The 22,534-nt window shown below is 40.6% G+C and overlaps 1 protein-coding gene across 1 annotated transcript in view; it reads left to right on the forward strand.

Moving 5' to 3' along the window:
• tmem200a (transmembrane protein 200A) overlaps positions 1-10,141 on the forward strand; it is a 36,293-nt gene extending 26,152 nt beyond the window's left edge. The window contains exons 2-5 of the mRNA XM_037685374.1: positions 5,825-5,947; positions 6,173-6,390; positions 6,477-6,640; positions 8,357-10,141. Of these exons, the coding sequence (XP_037541302.1) occupies positions 5,832-5,947; positions 6,173-6,390; positions 6,477-6,640; positions 8,357-9,466 (1,608 nt within the window). The 5' untranslated portion in view covers positions 5,825-5,831 and the 3' untranslated portion in view covers positions 9,467-10,141. The remainder of the gene's footprint in view (positions 1-5,824; positions 5,948-6,172; positions 6,391-6,476; positions 6,641-8,356) is intronic.
• Positions 10,142-22,534: the final 12,393 nt, after the last annotated feature.

Raw genomic sequence — 22,534 nt, forward strand, 5'->3', positions numbered from 1 at the left:
TACATGTGGTGGAGCGAAATTATGTACACAGGGTCCCAGTTACATCCAACAATAAAATGTAAAAGAAAAACAACAATAACATCTAAGATATGAACTAAGAAAAACATCAACTAAATATACACTAAGCACTCATAACATAAAAACATTACATCGAACATCAGCACAAACATGAACATGAGTCTGTGTGAGCAGATGAGCACTCATGAACACATCAACATTGAAACAGATCAGCAGCAACATGATATGATTTTTCACATTGATTATTCTGGTTAGAGATTCATGAGTCTAACAGCTTCAGGGTAGAAGCTGTTCCTCAGTCTAGTGGTTCTACACTTAATGCTCCTCAACCTCCTTCCTGAGGGGAGTGGGGCAAAAAGTGTGTGTGCTGGGTGAGTGGGGTCCTTCATGATGCAGGTGGCCCTCTTCCTGCATCTAGAGGTGTAGATGTCTGTGATGTTGGGGAGACTGACTCCGACAGACTTCTGTGCAGCCTTCACCACTCTCTGCAAAGCTTTTCTAAGCTTTTCTATAAGGCGCATTAAGCAAAACAAGTTCATTTTGACAGATTTTTTAGCGCTGTGTACCACATAAAATCAGATTGAGGTCAATAAACACAACCAGAATTAATGCATAAGGCGCACTGGATTATAAGGCTCACTGTTAATTTTTGATAAAATTAAAGGAATTTAAGTGTACCTTATAGTTCGAAAAATACAGTAACAATCATGTTGTCTCATGTCAATGAACTCTGGAGGCCATATTGAAATGGGTTGATATACTCACTGATGACTTGAAGACTTGCAGCAACATTTGGACTGTTTCGTAAAGTTCTCAGCTTCTCCTTTTTCAGTTTTCAGCAGCAGACCCTGAACTCCTGGAGACCTCAGTTTAAAATGTCTGTGACATCCATCCATCCATCCATCCATCCATCCAGCCATCCATCCAGCCATCCAACCATCCATCCATTATCTTCCACTTATTCCAAAGTCAGGTCACGGGGGCAACAGCTTGAGCAGGGAGGTCCAGACTTCTCTTTCCACAGCCACCTCTTCCAGTTCTTCTGGGAGGATTCTAAGGTGTTCCCAGGCCAACCGAGAGACACAGTCTCTCCAACATGTCCTGGGTCTTCCTCCGGTTCTCTTCCCAGTTGGAAATGCCCAAAGCACCTCCCTAGGGAGGCACCCATCCTTACTAGATGCCCGAACCACCTCAACTGGCTCCTCTCAAAGTGAAGCAGCAGTTCTACTGAGTTTCTCCTGGATAATTGAACTTCTCACATTATGTCTAAGGGAGAGTCCAGCTACCCTGAGGAGGAAACTCATTTCACCTGCCTGTAATCGTGATCTCATTCTTTTGGTCACTACCCAGAGCTCATGACCATAGGTGAGGGTAGGAACGTAGACCGACCAGTAAACAGAGAGCTTTGCCTTACAGCTCTGCTCCTTCTTCACCACTACGGACCAGTACAGAGTCCGCAATACTTCAGATGCTGCACCAATCCGTCTGTCATGCTCCATCCTTCCATTACTCATGAACAAAACCCCAAGATACTTGAACTCCTCCACTTGAGACACAACCTCACCCTTGACCTGAAGAGAACAATCCACCCTTTTCCAACTGAGGACCATGGCCTCAGATTTGGAGGTGTTAATTCTCATCCCAGCCGCTTCACACTCAGCTGCGAACCGCTCCAGTGAGAGCTGACGATCACAGCACGATGATGCTAACAGGACCACATCATCTGCAAAGAGCAGAGATGGAATCCTGAAGCCACATAACCGGAATCCCTCTGCCTCCTGGCTGCACCAAGAAATTCAGTCCATTAAAGTTATGAACAGAATTAGTGACAACAAGTAGCCCTGGCAGAGTCCAACTCCCACCTTGAAGGGGTCCGACTTACTAAATGGACTGTACAGTACTTATCTAAATGGACTGTACTTACAAAGCACCTTTCTATCTAATCAAGATACGCAAAGCTATTTACATCACAATCTGTGTCCTCATTTGCCCATTCATGCAACACTATCTTTACAAAGAATAATCAATGCTTTAGATCACATTCAAACACCGATGGGACACACATTGGAGGCAATGAGCGGTTCAGTGTCTTGCCCAGGGACACTTCAGCATGTGACTGCTGGTGGAATCAAACCCCCAACTTTAGTGTAGCCCAGGTGACGTAAACGGACTAATGACAGGAAAAATAGAATTAATAAGAGTGTATATTCCTTAAGTTTGTCCATAATAGTTACATTTTAAATGTCCTACTGCACTTGAATGCGTCGTTCAGTGTACATAATCATACAATGCTCAGCAGCAGCCAATCAGGAATCACGCTCAGAAGCGTAGGGTGAAGTCGGAGCACATTTTCTACTTTCTTTCTTTCTGATTGAAGACGCGACAGAGAAGGAAAGAGTGATTCAGCAAAGGGAGAAGAGTTGGATCAGCTGGTTTTGCTGTCTATGTTGGAAGTTGTGGAAGAGCCAAAGCTAACAAACTCCAGTTTGAAATCCAGAGCAACGGTCAGGTTTTTTTGAGTGGACAAGAAAATAATCCCGAAGACCAGGTGGGATTTCAACCCAATTCGATGGCGAGCTAAAAAGGACCTTGAAGAAGAGATCCAGATCCAAAGGAGAAGAAAAGAACCAAGTACACACATATACATAGACAGACCCTTTGGACAGATTCAGTATAACCAGTACACCCGCAACACGGGCTGTCCTTCCCATAAGAGGCACAGACAGATAATTTTTTTTGTTTTTTTTTGTGTGCACATTTTTCCTTTTGTTTTTGGGGTGTTTCAGTAAATTTATTGTAAGTCATGGCAGATTTTATTTTTATTATGTAACAGTATAAGAGTTGCTACTTGATTTCATCTGTGTTCAGCTTATTATTGCTGCTCTATTCCTTGGCTCCACGAACCAGGTTCTTCTGATCTCTGGCCCACATTTTCTATCGGTTTATTCCATTATTAAATGTAACCCGCTGTTGTATCTCGGAAAATCGGTTACACTTGCATTGGAGAATGACTGCTCTAATCATTCAACGACAGCCACCCATTACTACCGGCAATGCGAACCAAACTCTTGCACCGCTTGTATAGGGACCAAACAGCTGGGTCCCCAATCCCATACTCACGGAGCACCCCGCCACAGTATACCCTGAGGAACACGGTTGAATGCCTTCTCCAAGTCCACCAAACACTTGTAGACTGGATCGGCAAACTCCCATGACCCCTCAAGGACCCTAGTGAGGGTGAAGAGCTGGTCCAGTGTTTCACAGCAAGGACAGAACCCACATTGTTCCTCCTAGATTTGAGTTTCGCCCAACGAGCTAACTCGCTTCTCTAGTACCCCTGAATAGACCTTTCCAGGGAAGCTAAGGAAACTTATGCCCCTATAATTGGAGCTCACCCTCCAGTCCCCCTTTTTGACCAGGGGAACCACCACCTCAGTATGCCAATCCAGTGGCACTGTCCCCGATGTCCACACTATGTTGCAAAGGCATGTCAACCAAGACAGTCCCACAACTTCCAGAGCCTTAAGGAAATCAGGGTGAATCTCATCCACCCACGGAGCCCTGCCACCTCAGAGTTTTTTAACTACCTCGGCAACCTCAGCTATGGTCATGGTCAGACCAATCCCAAAGTCCCCCAACTCCGCTTCCTCCATGGAAGGTGTGCCAGTGGGTATGAGAAGATCCGAGAAGTAGTCCTTCCACCTCTGTGACATTCATATCCTATAAATGCAAAAAGTGTAAAAGAAAATCTTAATATTTAAGATATATGGCAGAATGCCCATGATTTTACCCATTTTGTCACATAATGAGCATATTTTTTAACTTGATGCAGTCCAAGTGAAACAGGAAGTGACTTCAAAGAGGAACTTCCTGGTCTTTGTTTATCCATCCATCCATTATCTTTACCCGTTTATTCCATTTTGGGTCACGGGGGTCGTCGGTGCCCATGTCCAGCAATCACTGTGCGAGGGGCGGGGTACACCCTGGACGGGTCGCAAGTCCATCACAGGGCCACATAGAGACAAACGAGACAAACAACCATTCACTCTCACACTCACACCTAGGGACAATTTTAGAGTTACCAATCAGCCTAACATGCATGTTTTTGGTCTGTGGGAGGAAACCGGAGCACCCGGAGAAAACCCACGCATGCACGGAGAGAACATGCAAACTCCACCCAGAAAGGCCCCTGGACCGGGGTTTGAACCAAGGACCTTCTCGCTGAGAGGCAGCAGCTCTACCAGTTGCGCCACCGTGCTGCCCGGTCTTTGTTTAATGAAACATTATTCAAAAAATCTAACTGCTCTTTCTCTCTTCAATAGTGACTCAAAATAACCTAAAGAAACATCAGATTCCTCTCTACTGTCTGTCTTGTTAGCCTCTGTAGCAATGCTCTGCTCACATGTAGACATTCCACTTTGTCATCACTTCCTGTTACTGCTCATGCGAATATCTGAACAATTGTTCATCTCAGCAGCAAGATTGACTTAATTTTATTGTATTTTATTGTAATATGTTATTAATGTTATCTTTCCAAAAATTCATTCACATTTATTACAAAAAATATTTGATGTCACAGGCACTTTAAGGCCAAAAGGCTGCTGTGTGACTGTAGCAACAGCTGCTTCAGTCAGTTTGGACCTGAGAAAATGGCAACAAAACAGTCAGAGACACCAGATATTTCCTGTCACATACAAGATTCAGCATCAAGTATAGACAGTTTAATCCTCTCTGTGCTTCACAATCACAGGACAATACTGATGTTCACTTTAAACCAAATTACCAAGCATTTAAACTCAAACGAGGGCTCTTGAAAAAGCCCGTTTGTTTTTAAGCCCTCTTCCTCTAATGGCTATTATTAGACATCAGAGCAGCTGGTGAACATGGAGGAGAGGATTAACATAAACATTGTGCCACTGTGAAATTTTATTATTTCGAACACTGATTAGAGCAACAGCAAAAATGTTAATCCAACAAACAGAGGTCTTCAACAATGAAGGACTGAAATTCACAAACCTAAGTCCCTGAGTTAACAGGCAGTGAGTTTCCTAATTTACAAAAACAACACACACGCGCGCATGTGCACGTGTACATTCTTGCACACTAATGTTGGCCTGAGGGTATGAGTAAACAGAGGAAACTCTTACTGGGTGTGTATTGTTTTGATTGTTTACATCTTTAATAAACACACAAACATTGTGCATTTTAACACAACTTACTATTTTCTGCTGAATTACGCTTTCCCTTTAAAACAAACGTGTTACTTGAAGGTTTGAACATTTACTGCTGTACATGAGAAAAGCTTTAAGATTAGACAAGCGAATGAAATCTATAACTGATTACCTTTTGGAGATGGCACCACAGCTCCTCAGTCAGCACAAAATGCCTACAACTCAGTGACTTTTACAAATGTTGGAGTAAACTCTAGTGCAGTAGTAGCTGAGAGCCATCCTCAACATGTAGTTCAAGTACTGCCAGATCATGCATAACCTCACTGACCAAGTTTGACCAAAGAAAAAGCTGCAACTGAAGGACTAGAATGGAAGATAATTTGGACAAAAGACAAAATGTAACTCTAAAATTGACAATTCTTTTGAATGTCTTGAAGCAGAAGTGTAAAGAGAAGGTGGAAATATGAAACTTATTATCTTTTCCTCAGTATTGTTATAAAGTATTTAAATATATGATTTAAGTGTGGGCACAGGATGGTTCATTTCTCCACTGTCATGTTGGATGATTAAAATGTGTGATATTTTGTGGAAACTGAAGAATAAATAAGTTCTTGCGTCTTGCTGTGTGTCTGCAGGTAAAGTATGACGGCAGCAGCAGGTGTACTTACAGGCTTGGCCAAACTAAAGCGCCAGGACTCGTCCCGCTCTCAGCATCGGGCACCGCCTGCAGCAGGATTGACCTCTGAAGGGGCCCCCAGGTGATGGGGATTTAGTTTTGTTTGAAACATTTGAAGCACAAATGAGCACTCCAATCTGTTCATTTGAAAAGCTGGACATTTTGAGAAAGTATTTGGGACATCATACAGAATTTATCATTGTCTCAGCAAATTCTTAAACCTTTTTAAACATGCGTCAACTTCGTCTCACAGTTTTTTGTTGATTATATGCCTCTAAAAACTGCATTCTCTGTGATTTTGCTTTAGAAAACGGAAGCGTCGCACCGATGTTGTGGTGGTACGTGGTAGACTCCGCCTCTACTCAGCCTCTGGATTCTTCCTCTTCTTGGGACTGATCATTTTGGCAATAGGGATCTGCATGGCAACGCTGGGTTACTGGCCACATGGTAAAGCCTCACGTACAGGCGGAGGACAGGGAGTGAAGGAGGAGAAAGATGCAACCAACACGACTCATGACATTCGAGGTAACAACCAAACAGGGTGGCTACAATACAACGATTAGAGCAGTTCTTCCCTCTTACTCCCCGTCTTGCCTTTGCTTTAATGTTAGGTTCACCGTCCCGGCATACTGGTGGTGCTCTGATGAGGTTTCTGGAACAACATCTTCACTCTGAGAGAATGAAGATGCTGGGGCCCTTCACCATGGGGATTGGGATCTTCATCTTCATCTGTGCTAATGCAATACTCCATGAAAACAGAGACAGAGAAACTAAGGTAGAGCTGTACACCAACAGTCTAACACTAGAATACACGTCTCCAAATGGTACTGTGGTCCAAATCCAGACCCAATTTAAGTTAGATTTGGAACCAAGTTCATTGTTAAATTTCAATAATAATTTAACATATGCATGTTTTCTAGAATTTACGGTATTTCCCAGTCTGAAATTTAAAGCGTTGCTCCAAAATTATAAACAAATTATTTCAGCGATCAGACGCACTAAAATCTGAACTGAGAGCAAAGAAACTGAAGTAAGCAGTCAGTGAGGCAGATCCACTCACTGGCTGTTCAGCAACACACTTTGCTAACTTCAGTAGTTGTTTTTTTTACGTTTGCCACCAGACATTATAATTCTTAACAACTCAAAGGGTGTTGAAGAGTTCACAACTGAAGAGACTTTATGATTATTATATGTAAATTGGCTCTCAGGATATTATTACCTTCAGTGTTCCCTCAGTGCGGACTGAACTAGGCAAAAGGGTCTTCTCCTACTCTGCTCCTGTTTCCTGGAATATCTTACAAAAAGATCTGAAGCTCTCGACCTTGACCTCTCTAAGTGTCTTTAAGAATCTGTTGGACTCCTGGCAAGGATCAATGCAGACATGTTCCTGTTTTTAGCTTTCTACATTCGCCCTATAATCTAGTTGTTTTTGCTACTTTTTTCCATCTTATTTTAATTTGTAAAAAAAAAAAAAAAAATCTGTATGCATAATTTTTAATTGTCTATTGTTGTCACTGTTGTCCATTGTTGTCATCATTCTTTGTTAAAAAAAATCAGGTCTCTTGTAAATGAGTCCTCGAGGCTCATTGGGATTAACCTGTCTAAATAAAGGCTGAATGAATGAAATTTTATTTTATTTAAACAACCACTGTACTAGAATAATGTAGAGATTGACCCATTGGGATTTTCACTGATGGGCAAACAGTGGTTGATATACTTTGTATGCAGCCAATTCTTTGTGGTTGTGCTTTTGCCTATAAATGTAAGTGTTAATACAAATATTAAAATACTAGATGTAGAGACAGTAACTGTGCCTGTAATTTGATTTAGCCCTGTGAACCAATGCAGATTGGTAAACATTCGTGCTGGACCATTAGTTTATTGAGCACTAGCTATGAATGCATTTCCATCAGCTTGGTATGTTCAGTTTTGTCCAATACGCTATTCAGAAATGTTAAAAACTGGCCTAGTAACTCAACTATCTCAATCCATTGGCCTAGCGTTACATAAATCCTGCTTAAATCAGACACTGAAAACAAGAAACCAGTAGATATTTGGACATAGAAAAAAAATTTAAGGAATAAATTAGTCCAAAACCAATATTTCAAAATGTCCTGCCCCAACCTGTATTCATTTCTTTAATGCCTTTCTGGGCAAAGAAAAGAACACGAGTGCTGCAGTCATCTATAATCAACATCTTCATATAACTAACAGATCTAATTTCGCCCAACCTGCTTCCTGCTGCATCTCTGCAATTTACTTTTGATGACATTTTCTCTGCTCATAATGCCTCTTCTTTCCCCCTTTTGACTTGATTAAACCTTTCCTCTTCCCGTCTCCTCGCTAGATGTACAAACATTTATTCCAAAGATGCAAGCATCCAGTGTAAAACAAGTTTGAAACTTCTATATCACGATGTGTTGTAAATATATGCAGGGAGTTTAAGGAAAAGGTCTAACTCTGCTATTACTAATCTGATTTTCTGCACCAGATTATCCACATGAGAGATATGTACTCGACTGTCATCGACATCCATCGCCTCAGGCAGAAGGAACAAAAGCAATACTTTCACCGCAACAGTGTATACAGCAGAGAAGCAGGCGATCTGCGAGCGTTTGGAGTGGACGCCGCCGCACGTTTGGCCAGTAACTCCCTCTTGGCGTTTTCTTCTCGAGCTGGGAGTCAAGGGTCTGCAGAGGAGGAGGAGGTACTGCTAGGAGATGAGTATCGCCGATGCAGAGAGCAGGCCAGGTTGGACTGCAGCTTTGCAGGGTTGCTGGCACCACTTTACAAGGATCGTTCATTCTGTAGTCCGGGCTTTGGGCTGGGCCGTTCAGATTCGATGCGCCACCAGTGGTCAGTGGACGGCGATGGGGAGAAGAGAGGACACCACACGGGCTCGATTGTCTCCTCATCGATCTCTGCGTTTACGCTCCCCGTCATAAAACTCAACAACTGTGTAATTGATGAACCAGAGATGGAGGCGATCACCGAGGAGGACAGAGGAGGGGAGAGAAGAGACGGAGAGAGGTCAATGCCCCTCAGCTCCATGGAGTCTCTGGTGGTGCCTGTAGCATCTGTTGCTAAGGCCTCTAAGCCGCTGGGCTTACAGCGGAGTAACTCTGCATCATCTTCCTCTAGAAGCTCCTCTTTCTCCTCCTGCACTCTCTCCCCTGCTCCTTCCTCTACCTCAGGCTGCTGGCTTTCCCCTGGAGCGGCGAGGAGTGACTTTGGCTCCAATTCCTCCTTGCATATGCTCAACAGCCATTCCAAATCTCTGGACCTGGAACGCGGGCCGAGCATGCTTAGCGTGCACCAAGAGCAACGGAAACACCCCAGCTGGCCCAGACTGGACCGTAGCAACAGCAGCCGCAGCCACAGCGGAAACTGGGGCAGCACTAAAGGCTACACGCGACTGGAGGACAAGGAGGATCAAGGGGAGCGGCTATCGGACGTGTCGACGTCCGTGATGGTGCGACGCGACTTCAGCAAGCGCGAGAAGCTGCTGATGATATCTAGATCACACAATAACCTGAGCTTTGAGCACGAGGAGTTCAATAACAGCACCCTGAAGAGAGGCAGCTCAGAGACTCGGTTCTGAAGGAATGACTGATGGAAGCTCTGACCCAGTCTCTAACAGGTTCTCCACACATCCCAAGTGTCTATGAAAGACAAGCTTAAGAAATACAGTGTTGCAAGAGCAAAATCAAAAGTGGTTTAAATTATTTTCTTATTTCAACAGAGATTAGTAGCAGTAGTGATAAATGATTGAACCTGAACTGTAAAAGGTTTGAACGTCATGCCTACCTACTGTTCAACCACAGAGGTGCTGTCTTACAGCTGCCAAACACGTGAAGGAAGAAGTTCCCTCCAGGAATCAATAAAATGCCATCACGGCACACAATCAGTCTGCTCCAGTCCTTATCAAACGTTTCTAGTTTCAGCTCGACTTTGATGTTAAATAAAGATGGTGGCCTGCAAGATTCAACACAGAGGCCCCCGTTACCCTGCAGGCATGTTTTATTGACCTTTCCCAGGAACTTTAGAAGAAAGAATGGCTGCAAAACCCCCCAATATGCACCGGTTTTAGTATTTTTGTCTGTGGCTCTGCTCCACTGGCATTTTAATGAACTGTAATTAGATCGCTCTCAGGATTTTTCATTTTTCTTTACCGCCTCAAACACTCTGACTCGGCCTCATTAAAAACTATTACTTCCATTATTGCTCGGCTATTCGTTTCAATTGTCTAATTAAGTTTTTAAATCTTAATGCACTTTACCACAATCATAAATAGTTTTTGACCAACAATCAGGATCAGTTATTACTCGAAATAACAACTGGCAGAAACACTGGCCTTTAATTTCCTTTGCCTTATTGGGTTATTTAAAAAATAAATAAATGTAACTATTTTCAAGTGACTGGTTAAAGCAAATGACTGGTATTAGTAAGAGTTTGAGTGAAGAAATGTGCTTCTAAGATTTTACTGTAAAGGTTGTTATGACTTTGCCAAGTCCTTATATGTATTTACAGGTGTGTCGTTAAGATCTAAACAAAGTCACATCCACTAGAAGGGACATCATGTTCGTGGTCACTGAATCTTTATTTGTTTTAATTTGTTGGTTTTTTTACCCTCAATATTCTTGTTATCATTTTTAATTACTGTAAGAGAAATATATAACTCATACCAACTAGGGTTGGGAAATTTTGGATTGAAAACTTTTCATTGTTATTTATGGGAATTTGTCAAAATTGTGCTAAAGTGTAGCATCTAGGCTGCACTGTGGCGCAGTGGTTAGAGCTGTAGCCTGTCACAGGGCCGCTTCCAGGCCTGGGGTCTTTCTGTGTTGAGGTTTAGACTTTTTCTTCCCATGCATGTGGGTTTTCTCCGGGTACTCCGGTTTCCTCCCACAGACCACAAACATGCGTTAGGCTGATTGCTAACTCTAAATTGTCTCTAGGTGTGAGTGAGAGAGTGAATGGTTGTTTGTCTTGTTGTCTCTGTGTCCCTGTGATGGACTGGAGAGCTGTCCAGGTTGTACCCTGTCTCTTGTGCTGTATCTGCTGGAAATGGGCACTAGCGACCCAAAACCCATTAAGGAGAAGACGGTTTTGAAAATGAATGGCTGGACGGATATTTTCCAAAGCCACTTCTAAAATCCCGGTCACGAGGAAATGTACAACATTTCAAATTTTACATTTATTCCTGTGAATTCCATTGGACAAATTCCCACTTTGAAAATTCCCAGTTTTCCCACCTTATACCAACACGTACAATTTCCAAATTTCCATTGTCCAGTCTGTTTGTGGTCCTATTCAAAGATGGTTCCTGCTATAGTATTTTAGGCCCCAACTTCACTACACTGGATGTTTTTATTAAAAATATATTTTCTCACACATTAGCGCTTTGTGTCTATATGCAAAAAAGCATTTTGGGTGAGGTGAAATCAATAGCATGCCTATCACCTTCTGACCTAAAAACAAATTAATTAAACAAATTATTTTCTCTCGTTCTGTCTTGCTTCACCATTAAACTTTGATCATGTGCTGAAATTGTTAACTGAGAGGAATTGAGACAAAAGTGATGGTAGAAGCTTTAGCCAGATTATTTATCCGTGCGTGATGTGGTTAATATGGATGATGATGTTTTGGCCACTTAGTGGAGCAGCATGAGTTTATCTGCAGTTTCTAAAGGAAACAAGTGGGAAATAATATCCATTTAAAAAAGGTCTGCAGATGGGGCATAGGTAAACTAACAATACAAGAAGGTTTGGAGGAAAAACAAGAAGTTATGACTCACCAGTCTAAGGCCCCGTCAACATTAAATAACACTAACATTTTGCTAAACAAATGAAAATCTGCGGTTTGCACCTTTCATCCACATGCAGATGGCTGATTTAATTTAAAAAAAGGCAATTTTAGAGACATCTTTTGGTGTGTTTGTATAAACATTTTCTGTGTTGTGTGCAAGAAACTACAACAACTATGGAGCTGTTTTTAACCACTTTTGTTTGATTGTTCAACATCTGGGTGCTTCTGCCTCGACTGTCACCATTACACTTCAGTCATGTGCTGAAAAGGTTAAAAAATGAGATAAAATGTTAAACAGTGTCAAAGAAAAACAAGAACAAGCCACAGCTGACTTAAAAGACTTTAGTGTACCTGTCCAGGGTGTCCCCCCGCCTTTCACACAGTGACTGCTGGATATGGGCTCCAGCGACCTGAAAAGAAAGAAGCGGGTAAAAATGATGGAAGTATAGATGTTCACTTTTTTTTTTCTTAGTTTTTTTTGTCATTCATGTTGGTTTGTTGGTGCAACTTGGATATTTTTGTTGGAATTTCTACTTTTAATTAGGAGAAGTAATCAAACATAATTCATTCGTAAAACAAAATTTCAGAGTAGATTAGTCAGATCTAAATCAGCTGATGAGCCTCCTTTGAGTTGCTCGATACATCTTTTTCAGTTGTGGGTGGTTTATCAGACACATTAAAAATGATCTCATTGTTACTACTTCTATAAATGTTGTTGGTTGTTTATTTTGGCTAATTTTAACGGAGGTTAGTTATTGTAAAGTCTAATGCGTGTTGACAGAAATCCCCCTTTTGTTGGAGACCAGGAATCTTGCCAGAGGGGAAAAAAACCTAGTTTTTACAAGATTATGATTTATTGTTATTTTCTTTTCTCAAAATAAACTTATTTTCACTTAAATGAGTTTTTTCTTAATCAATATAATGCTGTCTACACATGGATCCACACAGCAGAGTAATAAATGAATGGCCTAAAACTGTGCAGCTCACAGTTAATAAAGTTAATTTGATTACTTATGAGTCCTTGGATACACAAAGTTAGATTGCTACTAAAACAGACATGAGTTTTACATGTTGAGAATTAGAGTTGTGCAGACATCTCTCTGTCTCCGGACTCAGGACTTCAGCATAGTTCAGATCCATAATGTTTTGCTGCTCTTGGCAAAGGTCATTGATTCCCTGAGAAAACAGCACGTTCCATCGTTCTGCTTTAACTCTCCAGTTGTCTCTGTTCAGCAGCTCAGTTCAGCCAAACAAACTGGGATGAGCGCCATGCTCTGCCCTCCAGCTGCACACAAACATCTGTGAGAACGTTGCTCAGAAACCCATTTATTAGACGACCTGCTGTGAGTTACTCTATACCCTGTGCCACACTCACTTTGAAGGAAACAATAATGTTAAAACATTCGAGACACAAAATGAGGATGCACATCATTTCCTGGGTCAGTTCAGAAGATCATTTTAGAAAATTGAACCTTTAAACGTGGATCTGCACCAACTTTCTGTGGACCAACAAATTTATCCGGACAAGTATTTTTCTTTAAAGTTTGATGGGTGGTTGTGTAACTTATTTAGTGTGTACTTATATGAACTGTCAGGGTGGGTACAGTGGGCTTTAGAGTACTTAGCTTCAATGTTTGTTTAATGTAGTTTTTGTTCAAACTCATGTTTGCATGATTGCTAAAGGTTGTGAAACTCCTTTTGGAAAGCATCCCATAGAGCTGAGGAGACAGATGAAAGAGCTTCACTCTGTCCTCTAAAACCAGAGATGTTAAAAAGAAAACTAAAAAACAGGATTGAGAACTAGACAGTGGTTCTTAATTGTGTCACAGATACTTAATTAATCAAAATTCTGGGTACCACTTTACAATAAGGCTCCCCTTACAGATGGCTAATAAATAGTTTATAGATATGTTATTAATTCCTCTATAAACACTTTATAAATTATTAATAACTGCTTATTAAGCATTAATTAAGGGCGAGAAAGAGACAAAACTGACCAGTTTATTGCCAAATAGGGAGTCAGATCTGTCACCTATATATTTCATCTACAGTTGTTATATTAAACATTTCAGACTAAGTTACTACCTTGCGAGTACAATAAGCATTTGTAAACCTATTTATTTAGGATATAATATTAGTTGTAGATACTAATAATGCATTGATAAAGTACAATTTTATATGCTAAAGAAATAGGTTTACAAATGTTTATTGTGCTTGCAATGTAGTAACTTAGTTTAATATAACAACTAGATAAAATATATAGGTGAACAGATTTGGCTCACTATCTGGCAAGAAACTGGTTAGTTTTGTCTCTTTCTTGTCCTTAATTAATGCTTAATAAGCAGTTATTAATGATTTCTAACCTGTTTATAAAGGAGTTAATAACATATCTATGAACTATTTATTAGTCATCTATAAGGAGAGCCTTATTATAAAGTGGTACCAAATTCTGAATAAGGAAGTTAGAAAGTACGAGTAAGTTTAAACCAAACTGGACAAAAGGCTAATCTATTAGGAATGAATTGGGGAAATTTTGATTAACTCGTTTGATAAATGGCTTTGTTTTCTTGTCATTTGTAGTCTGCTTTGACAAAACATTTTTGATTATTTTGCTTATTTAAAGCTTTTTTAGTTGGATTTTTTTTTCCCACTTTTTATATATTTTCAAAGTAAAACTTCCTGATACACATTTTGTATTTATACATACATATTTACATTATTTTACAGCCATTCCCTCATAAGTTTAGTGTTTGGTGCAGGGCTTAATTTGTAAACCGATCAATGCTGGAATGCAACTAGCCCACTCCCCCAGAACAGTCTTAATAAAATAGATGCAATTTTCTGCATTTTGGTGTATTTTAATGGGTTGTCAAACATCTACAGTTTACCTACATTTGTAAACACTCTGCTTCTGTCAAGCATCCTACCTGCCCCCACCCCTTAGACGGTTCAGAGCCCGACTCCTCCGTCTGTTCATGGTGCCTGCCTGTCTGTGGGCCAGCATACGACTGCCTGGTGTAAGAATGAGTTCTGATCTGAAGCAGGGAGAGAAGGAGCAATTGTCTTCCATTTCAGAGGTTTATTTTACATGTAAAGTACAAGATCACCAGCCCTGGGCCATTGTAACTCCACCATGCGGTCATGAACAATGGCGCCGAACGTAAACAGACAACATGCTGGTGAAGATTTTCAGTCATCCAGGACATGATAAATTCAAAAAACGTTCAATACAAAAACAACTGGACTTTATTTGTAACAGAAGACGTTTTGCTCCTCATCCGAGGAGCTTTCTCAATTCAATGAGCAGTAAGTGAGGGATTCAAGTTATAAGGCTGAGTGAGATGACACACACACACACACACACACACATATGTAGATTTGACAAGTCACACCTCAACACCTTAACAGTAGGGGTAAGGTCTTTGTGACTCTAATTCACAGATGAGACCCTTCTGTTCCCATCAAGTGTGAAAACCGGCGTAAACAGACAACCCATCTTCTTCAGAACTCGGCCACACCTCCTGGAGTCGTCATCACCGTCAACGAATGGGAATCCCTACTCTACATGTATAATGTGACCCAGCTCTCAACCAATAATATCTCGCCATCTTGTGTTCTATAATGGGTGGGTGAATGTCTGGGAGTTGTAGGCATGTAGCTGAAACTACATTTTCTACCATAAATGGAATCAGGTCATGTTTTTAACACAACATCATTCTAAATATCAAAACAGGATACATATATCTAGACATTTAATTAAGTTAATATGTTATCTGATAAAACTATATTTCATTTCCCTCTTTTGACATGATAAAAATCATGTCAACAAAATCTTATGTAATATAATTGTAAAAAAACGATGTAATTACAATTAATGTACAGTGGAAAACATTAACATTTACCATCCCTTATAATTCCTAGGCCTAAATTAACACCCTAATAATAAGCCATTATCAATATTAATACCTAACACAGATAAGGAAATATGCCAAAATACAATTTACTCATCAGAGCTCACACTTTTAAGATAAACTCCTAAACTTTCCTTCCATAAATCTCATACCTCTAGTGTATGCAAATTATATGTTGCATGTTTTATTCTTAGCAATTTATGTATAACTTGGGACGTTGCAGAGATTTTGCAGAGGTGGCTGATCCATCTTTGTCCTCGTCATCAGTATCACCACCACAGGTAATCTGTAAGGAGCAAAATCTACACTACTCGGTTGACTAGGTTGATAACAGGAAAAATTCATCAGGACACCACCAAGTCATTGGTTCAGGTATGTTGATGACACCTGGGTTAAAATTAAATCCCAGAAAGTCCAACATTTTACTGACCACATCAACTCTGTGGATAAATACATCAAGTTCACACGAGAAGATGTAAAAAATGGCAGGTTGGCTTTCTTGGACTGTGAGGTCTCAGTCTCTGATAGAGGACATTTGCAAACTGAGGTGTACTGCAAACCCACCCACACAGACCAGTATTTGCAGTTTGACTCCCATCACCCTTTGGAGCACAAGTTAGGAGTCATCAGGACTCTGTATCACAGAGCAGACAGCATCCCCACTAGCTCAGGAGCCAGGCAGAAGGAGAAATCCCACACAAGACAGGCTCTAGAGCAATGTGGATATCCTAACTGGGCCTTCCTGAAAGCAGAGAAGAAACCCAAACAGGAGTCCAGTCAGCCATCAGGTGAAAAGGAGGAACCCAGACCCAGACCAGTGGTCATTCCGTATGTTGAGGGAGTATCAGAGAAACTGAGACGTTTATTTTCTAAACATAACGTCCCAGTGGCTTTTAAACCCCAAAATACATTACGGCAAAGACTGGTTCATCCCAAAGATCCAGTCCCCCGGCACAAACAGAGTAATGTTGTGTATGCTGTTCAGTGTCAGGAGGGTGATCAGTCTTACATCAGAGAAACTACAGCCACTGGCCAAAAGGATGGCCCAGCACAGAAGATCAACAACATCAGGCCAGGCCTCTGTGGTCTACACTCATCTCCAGGCCAGCGGTCACTCTTTCAGGGATGAAGATGTTCACATCCTGGACAGAGAGGAACGATGGTTTGAGAGAGGAGTAAAGGAGGCCATCTTTGTGAAAAGAAATCGTCCATCATTAAACAGGGGTGGAGGCCTCCGGGTTCAACTGTCCCCCTCTTACAATGCTGTGATTGCTAGAATCACTCAGCCCTCTGTGAGTAGTAAACAGCCATCAGTGTGCTAATGATCCATTGTTAGGCTGATGGTCCTTCTTGAGCATGTGATCAGCTGGTTTTGGTTGTCAGCAGCAAAACTGGTTGATCCACTCTGAGACGGTGCTATTTAAGAGACTGAGCTGAATACAGCACCTCAGACTGAGGAAGTCTTTCGGATGAGAGACGAAACATTTCTACTTTTTTTTTTTTTTTTGTTGCTTTTTTTGTTTTTTGAATGCCCAGAGGACCAGATTTACCTTTTTTAGATTGGTTAGTACAATTTATGAATTCCTCCAGTCTACAAAAATTGGCACAATGCAAATGTTTAATTGTGTAAATGTTGCCTTTTTCCAGTCCTTTTGTATGCTCTCTCTGTCCTAAAAATATATATTAAAAAAAAATCTAACAACGGTCTGCATGAGTCATCCTCATATTCGCTGCATCTCTCTAAACAAACACATACTCGTATTTGTGTGGTCATCTTTGTGAGAACGTTCACTCACATTGAAATCATTGCCAAACCCCTGTTTTTTTTTAAACACCATAAAATGTAGTTACAACCTACAATAAATATAGACACCAGTCAAAATACCCTTGATTTAACCAAATGTCCTCACTCGATGATCTAAAGCTCCAACATTTTCTCACAAACGCAGATTGCACAAATACATGCAGAGACCCAAGATTTTATTCACTCAAAAATATTAAACATTCAAATTTAACAACATAAACAAATGCATTCTTAACATCACCACAGATAACAATGCCTCTCTATGTTTTTTACCCTTCCTTGAAGCCAGACGACATATTTAAGCAGATGATGTCACATCCTGTTAATGTTAAGCCGGCAAACTAAAATGACTGCGGTTGTATTATTCTGTGCCAACAGATCCAGTGAAGGATTCCAGTCTGAATATAAACTAAAGTAATTATTTGTTATACAAAAGTTTGCGTGAAATTCTTAGTTTAATTGTTAAATATAGATTTTTATCAGTTTTTAGGACTGATTTAAAAGATACAATACTGATCCTGTTTCTGTACTGATCTGTTGTCTGTCGTAACCCTTTAACAGTGATGATCACACAAACACAACAATTAATATGAAAAACAGGTGCACTAAGGTTGCTCTAAAAGGTGCACGAAGACTAAGCGCACACTTGGATATGGAAAACAGAATCTTTCTCCAGCTAAGTTGTAGTTGCTAATAACATCACAGAGTCTGTCCTGTACAGGCAGATGGCTGAGTGATGGAAGCAGCTGAACAAAACGCACACCACAGAAATAAATCCAGGAAAGTGCCCTTTCTTAGTTAATCCTTGGTGCTTAGACAGGTGGTGTGCAGACAAATGGCAGCTCTCTGTTGAATGTTGTACCCATCCAGAATGAGGCATTCACATGCACATTAGTGCATCTCTGCACCGGTGTGTTGCAAACAGAAACTTGCACTTTTTTATGGCCACATCTGTAATATGTGAGGGGGGGGAAAGGAGATCTTAAAAAACTCATTTAAAATTCAGATATACGTGCACATAAAACGAAAGGTACATATAAGTGTTATGTGTTGTCCTCATTGTATGTTACCATAAAATGACGAAATTAGTTCTCTGCATTTAACCCATCACACCTGGGATACACCCAGGTGGAGCAGTGGGCAGCTATGTAGGAGCCCAGGGAGCAGTTAGGGATTGGGTGTCTTGCTCAGAGACACCACGACATATGGCTGGGGATTGAACCGGGGACTTTCAGTACTTGAGTTGGCTGCCCTGCCTCTACCCCATCTTGGCCCCATAAATAAATAAATATAAATATCACCTGCATATATGAAAAGCTAACTATGTTGAAAAAAAAAAAAATTCAACAAACATGTTTGTAGTAAAAAAAAAAACAATATTTTTGTAGTAATAATATTTCACATGTGACAAAGGGTTATGTGTTATATCATTACGTATTAATATAAGTGAACCAAAAATTAAAAGTGCTTCAAATTTTTTTTTGTAACAACTTTTGTTGTACTTATGTTCCATAACACAAACCACCCCGCAGAAGAAAAGCAGATTTTTAAGAAACTTTTTTATTGTAGCCAACAGGGCTAATAAAAATTAAAGTCACCCAGTGGAGAAATAAAGTTTATTCAAAAACAGGGCAGCTCTGGAAGTTGAATCTATAAGGAGCATTCACTCAGACCAAAACCTTTTCTCTGTCATGCTTCAACTCTTCTACATCAGTGACTGCATCCAAGACACCGAGGGTTTCAGTGTCCCGCCCGAAAACATAACGCAACTTTCATATGAGTGAACAACTCACAGATCAGATCTACAGAGTTTTTATTGGAAATTTACCTAATGCAAATTTTATTTTATTTTCAACTTTTGCGATAAATCCCCAGAATACAAATTAAAAATACTTCTACAAGAATACTTCATTTGATGTAAATATGGGAAAAACAAAACAAAATTATTACTGAAATACAGTATATACACATGAAAAGTGGTGCATGTATATATTTGCACACCTTCAAACATCCTTACTTCTTTTCTTTTCAGGTCTTTTCAGGTATGTTTCCAGCTAGATTTTCTCCATTATGCATGGCCAAACTGCTCCATCTCCTTCAGACTGGGTGTCACCACTTGTGTCAAACAATATTTGAACCATACCAGAGAGTCTCAGTTGGACTGAGGTCAGGGCTTTAGCTGGACCAATTATAAACATTTAACTGTTCCTCTTTAAACCAGTGGATTTTTGCTCCATCAATGTATTTAGGGCTGTTGTTCTGCTGGAAGATGAGCCTTCATCTCAGCCCCAAATCACTGGAAAACTCCAACAGGTTGAACTCTAGTTGTTTTTCTTTATCATTGTACCTGTAACATCAACCTTTGAGTGACACCTTTTCTAAGAAAGGACACAGTTCTACATCAACTCGCTGTACGCAGTTTATTTTATTTTGCTACAGTGGCTAATTTGTTTCTTGAAAACCCCTTCCACTAAAATGTGCACAATACTCACACTCAGTCACTTTTAACATAATAAAGGCATTATTCCTACTTCATTATACTGTCAAAACATGTTTTGTATTTGTGTTGTTCAAAATCTGTCATTCAGCATGACTTTCAGAATAAAATATTTCCTATAATAAAGAGCACAGAGGAGACCCAGCCAGATCATTGAAATGAAACAACTGACTGAAAATAAAATTAAAGCAAAGAGTTCATATGCACAGGGAGTGATGATGTAGTGGCTGCAAATAGGCCTAATGAGAACAAGGAACAGGCGTGAACAGTAATCTGAGGTCAAGTAATGACTGAGGTGACTCAGTAATAGGACATAAACACAAAGGATCTGAAAGTAAAAGCACTGCAAATAAACACAAAAAGAAGAACTTTAAAACAGAAAACAAAAAACTATCTAAAGAAAAAACCCCAAAAGAATTAAGAATTCCTGTTTTCTGCACGCTACTCTTCCATTAACCACCTTCTGCAGGAGCTGAGGGAGTGGGTGGTGCTTATTCTTGCAGCTGTTCCCCATACACTTCACCACTTGCTCTTGCCGAGGTTGGACGCTTTTCCCCTCCTCTCCCTCTCCGCTTTGCTTTGCTGCTTTGTCTGTGAAACTGCTTCTGAGCCTCTCTTGTATATCTTCCGAACCATAATTATGAACTTGTTTTGATCAGTTGGTCCCTCAACACAATTGATAACATTTCCTCGAAGAGAAGACAGGCTTTAGGCGAGCCGATTTGCCCTGTTGGCATGCATGCAGCTGGATATCTCATCGACTTGAAGACTTGATGATGTGTCCATCTCTGCTGCTATTTGTGGTTTTTAAGGACGCATATTTAATTGGATTTACAATAACTGGTTCCTGCTTTTTGGATTCGGCTGGTTGCTGGTTTTATCAACAATCAAGGAAGTCGTCGGCAGCAAATTTGGACCCGATCACGCTGCTTGCCTTTATGATGGCTTGGTTCGTGCCTCGAGTACCCAGACTCAAATGCTTTAGGCAGAATGGATCAGATCTCAGGGATTTTACTGAGGCACGTTCCATCGGAGTGACCATGTAATTTGGACATTTCGGAACCATTTGGACCAACACAGACTTAAGGTAGATGCCATTAAAATCTGCCTGTCCCCAAAACAACTGTGTGTAATCTGAATTTGGCTCCCTCAGCTTGCCTTGAAGGCCATCTTATCAGAAGTCGCCTAGAGAACATGTGATCCGACGCTCTGCCTTGCCCCCTCCCCCTACCATCGAGGAATTTCCAACTGATAACCAGAGGAAACCAGCTGAATAAACATTGTGTCATCATTTCAGGACTATTGGATTCTCATAAGTGTTCCCGGACATCACTCGAGAATGTTTATGGATCTCACCGGAGGGAACTGGTTGATTATTCCATCCTTATCAGAACTCCTACACTGCCCTCGAGTGCATCCTTGAACATTGCTCACTGCTCTCGTAGTCCCCCCCCCCCCGACCCTCCTCTGCACAGAAAGTCTACGTCACTATGTGCTTTATGTGTGAGGTGTTTTTTAATATTAGAGTTTTTCTTCTCAGCCAAGAAGAAAAAGTTTAATAGATTTTTTTTGCCTCCAATTCCTACGTGTTCCAGTTTCACTACTTTTTTGTCTGTCTAAGCAGATCTCACTTGTAAATGAGTCTTCGAGACAATGTGACTTATCTGTCTAAATAAAGGTTGAATGAATGAATACAACAAATTACTCCTGCCCTATTTAAGGCTGAGATTGTCCAAGAGTCTTTGTTGGACCACTGATTGCCACACTAATCTGTTGTAAGACTCGCTCCAGATCGGCATCCAATTCACTACTCAACATGAGTCGTACTCAAAAATTGCTTATAGTAAATCAAACATCTCCATCTCAGCCTTCAGCCTGCCCTCTCTAACACATGCCTTATACACCACCATTTACCTGGAACCATTTACCTTGGACTTGGACTACCTTGTCCCCTCAGATTGAAAAAGAAGAAAACCACTCATGAAAAAACGATCCTATGATCATTACTAGAGACAAATCTCTTTACCCACCTGAACCTTGCAACTCACCATTTGTAGCTCTTCTGTGGATCCCCCATCCCATGGGAAACCAGTGCTACTGCATTTACCAAAAGGCATTACTTACCTTTTCATATTGCCTCTCATTAAATCCTTTCAGTCTTTGGTCCTCTGAATACTGGTATATAAATAGAACCAGCAATAATGACACTAGACCCTGACAAAACATTTCCACACTCCCTTTTCTTTGTACAGATGGGTGCAATAAGATTTTACAGTGTTATTTTATGAAAACAAGCTTTGTGGCAAGTGCTACATAAAAAAGCCCAAATTAACGTCTGTGGGCGATGGATGATTTAAGTTTTGCGACTATTTATCGTGTTCTCCTGAGACTTGGTTGTTAGAGCAAAAAAAGTTGCAGAAATGATTACAAATGAGAGGTCAGTACAGTAATGCAGCATGAGGGCCTTGACCTGATCACCAAGAACCACTGTTTTACACAAAGTGTGAGAACACAGCCAGCATACGAACTTTAGTCGGTCTAACATGGAGATGATCAGGAGCGAGGCACAGACGTACAGATGGAGATGTTTTCTTAAACAGTGTTGGAAAGCCAGAGCGGCACATGACAAATATCACCCTGTGCCAGAAG

The sequence above is a fragment of the Nematolebias whitei genome, chromosome 12, assembly GCF_014905685.2.
Source record: "Nematolebias whitei isolate Nwh7 chromosome 12, NemWhi1, whole genome shotgun sequence".
Classification (NCBI taxonomy): domain Eukaryota; kingdom Metazoa; phylum Chordata; class Actinopteri; order Cyprinodontiformes; family Rivulidae; genus Nematolebias; species Nematolebias whitei.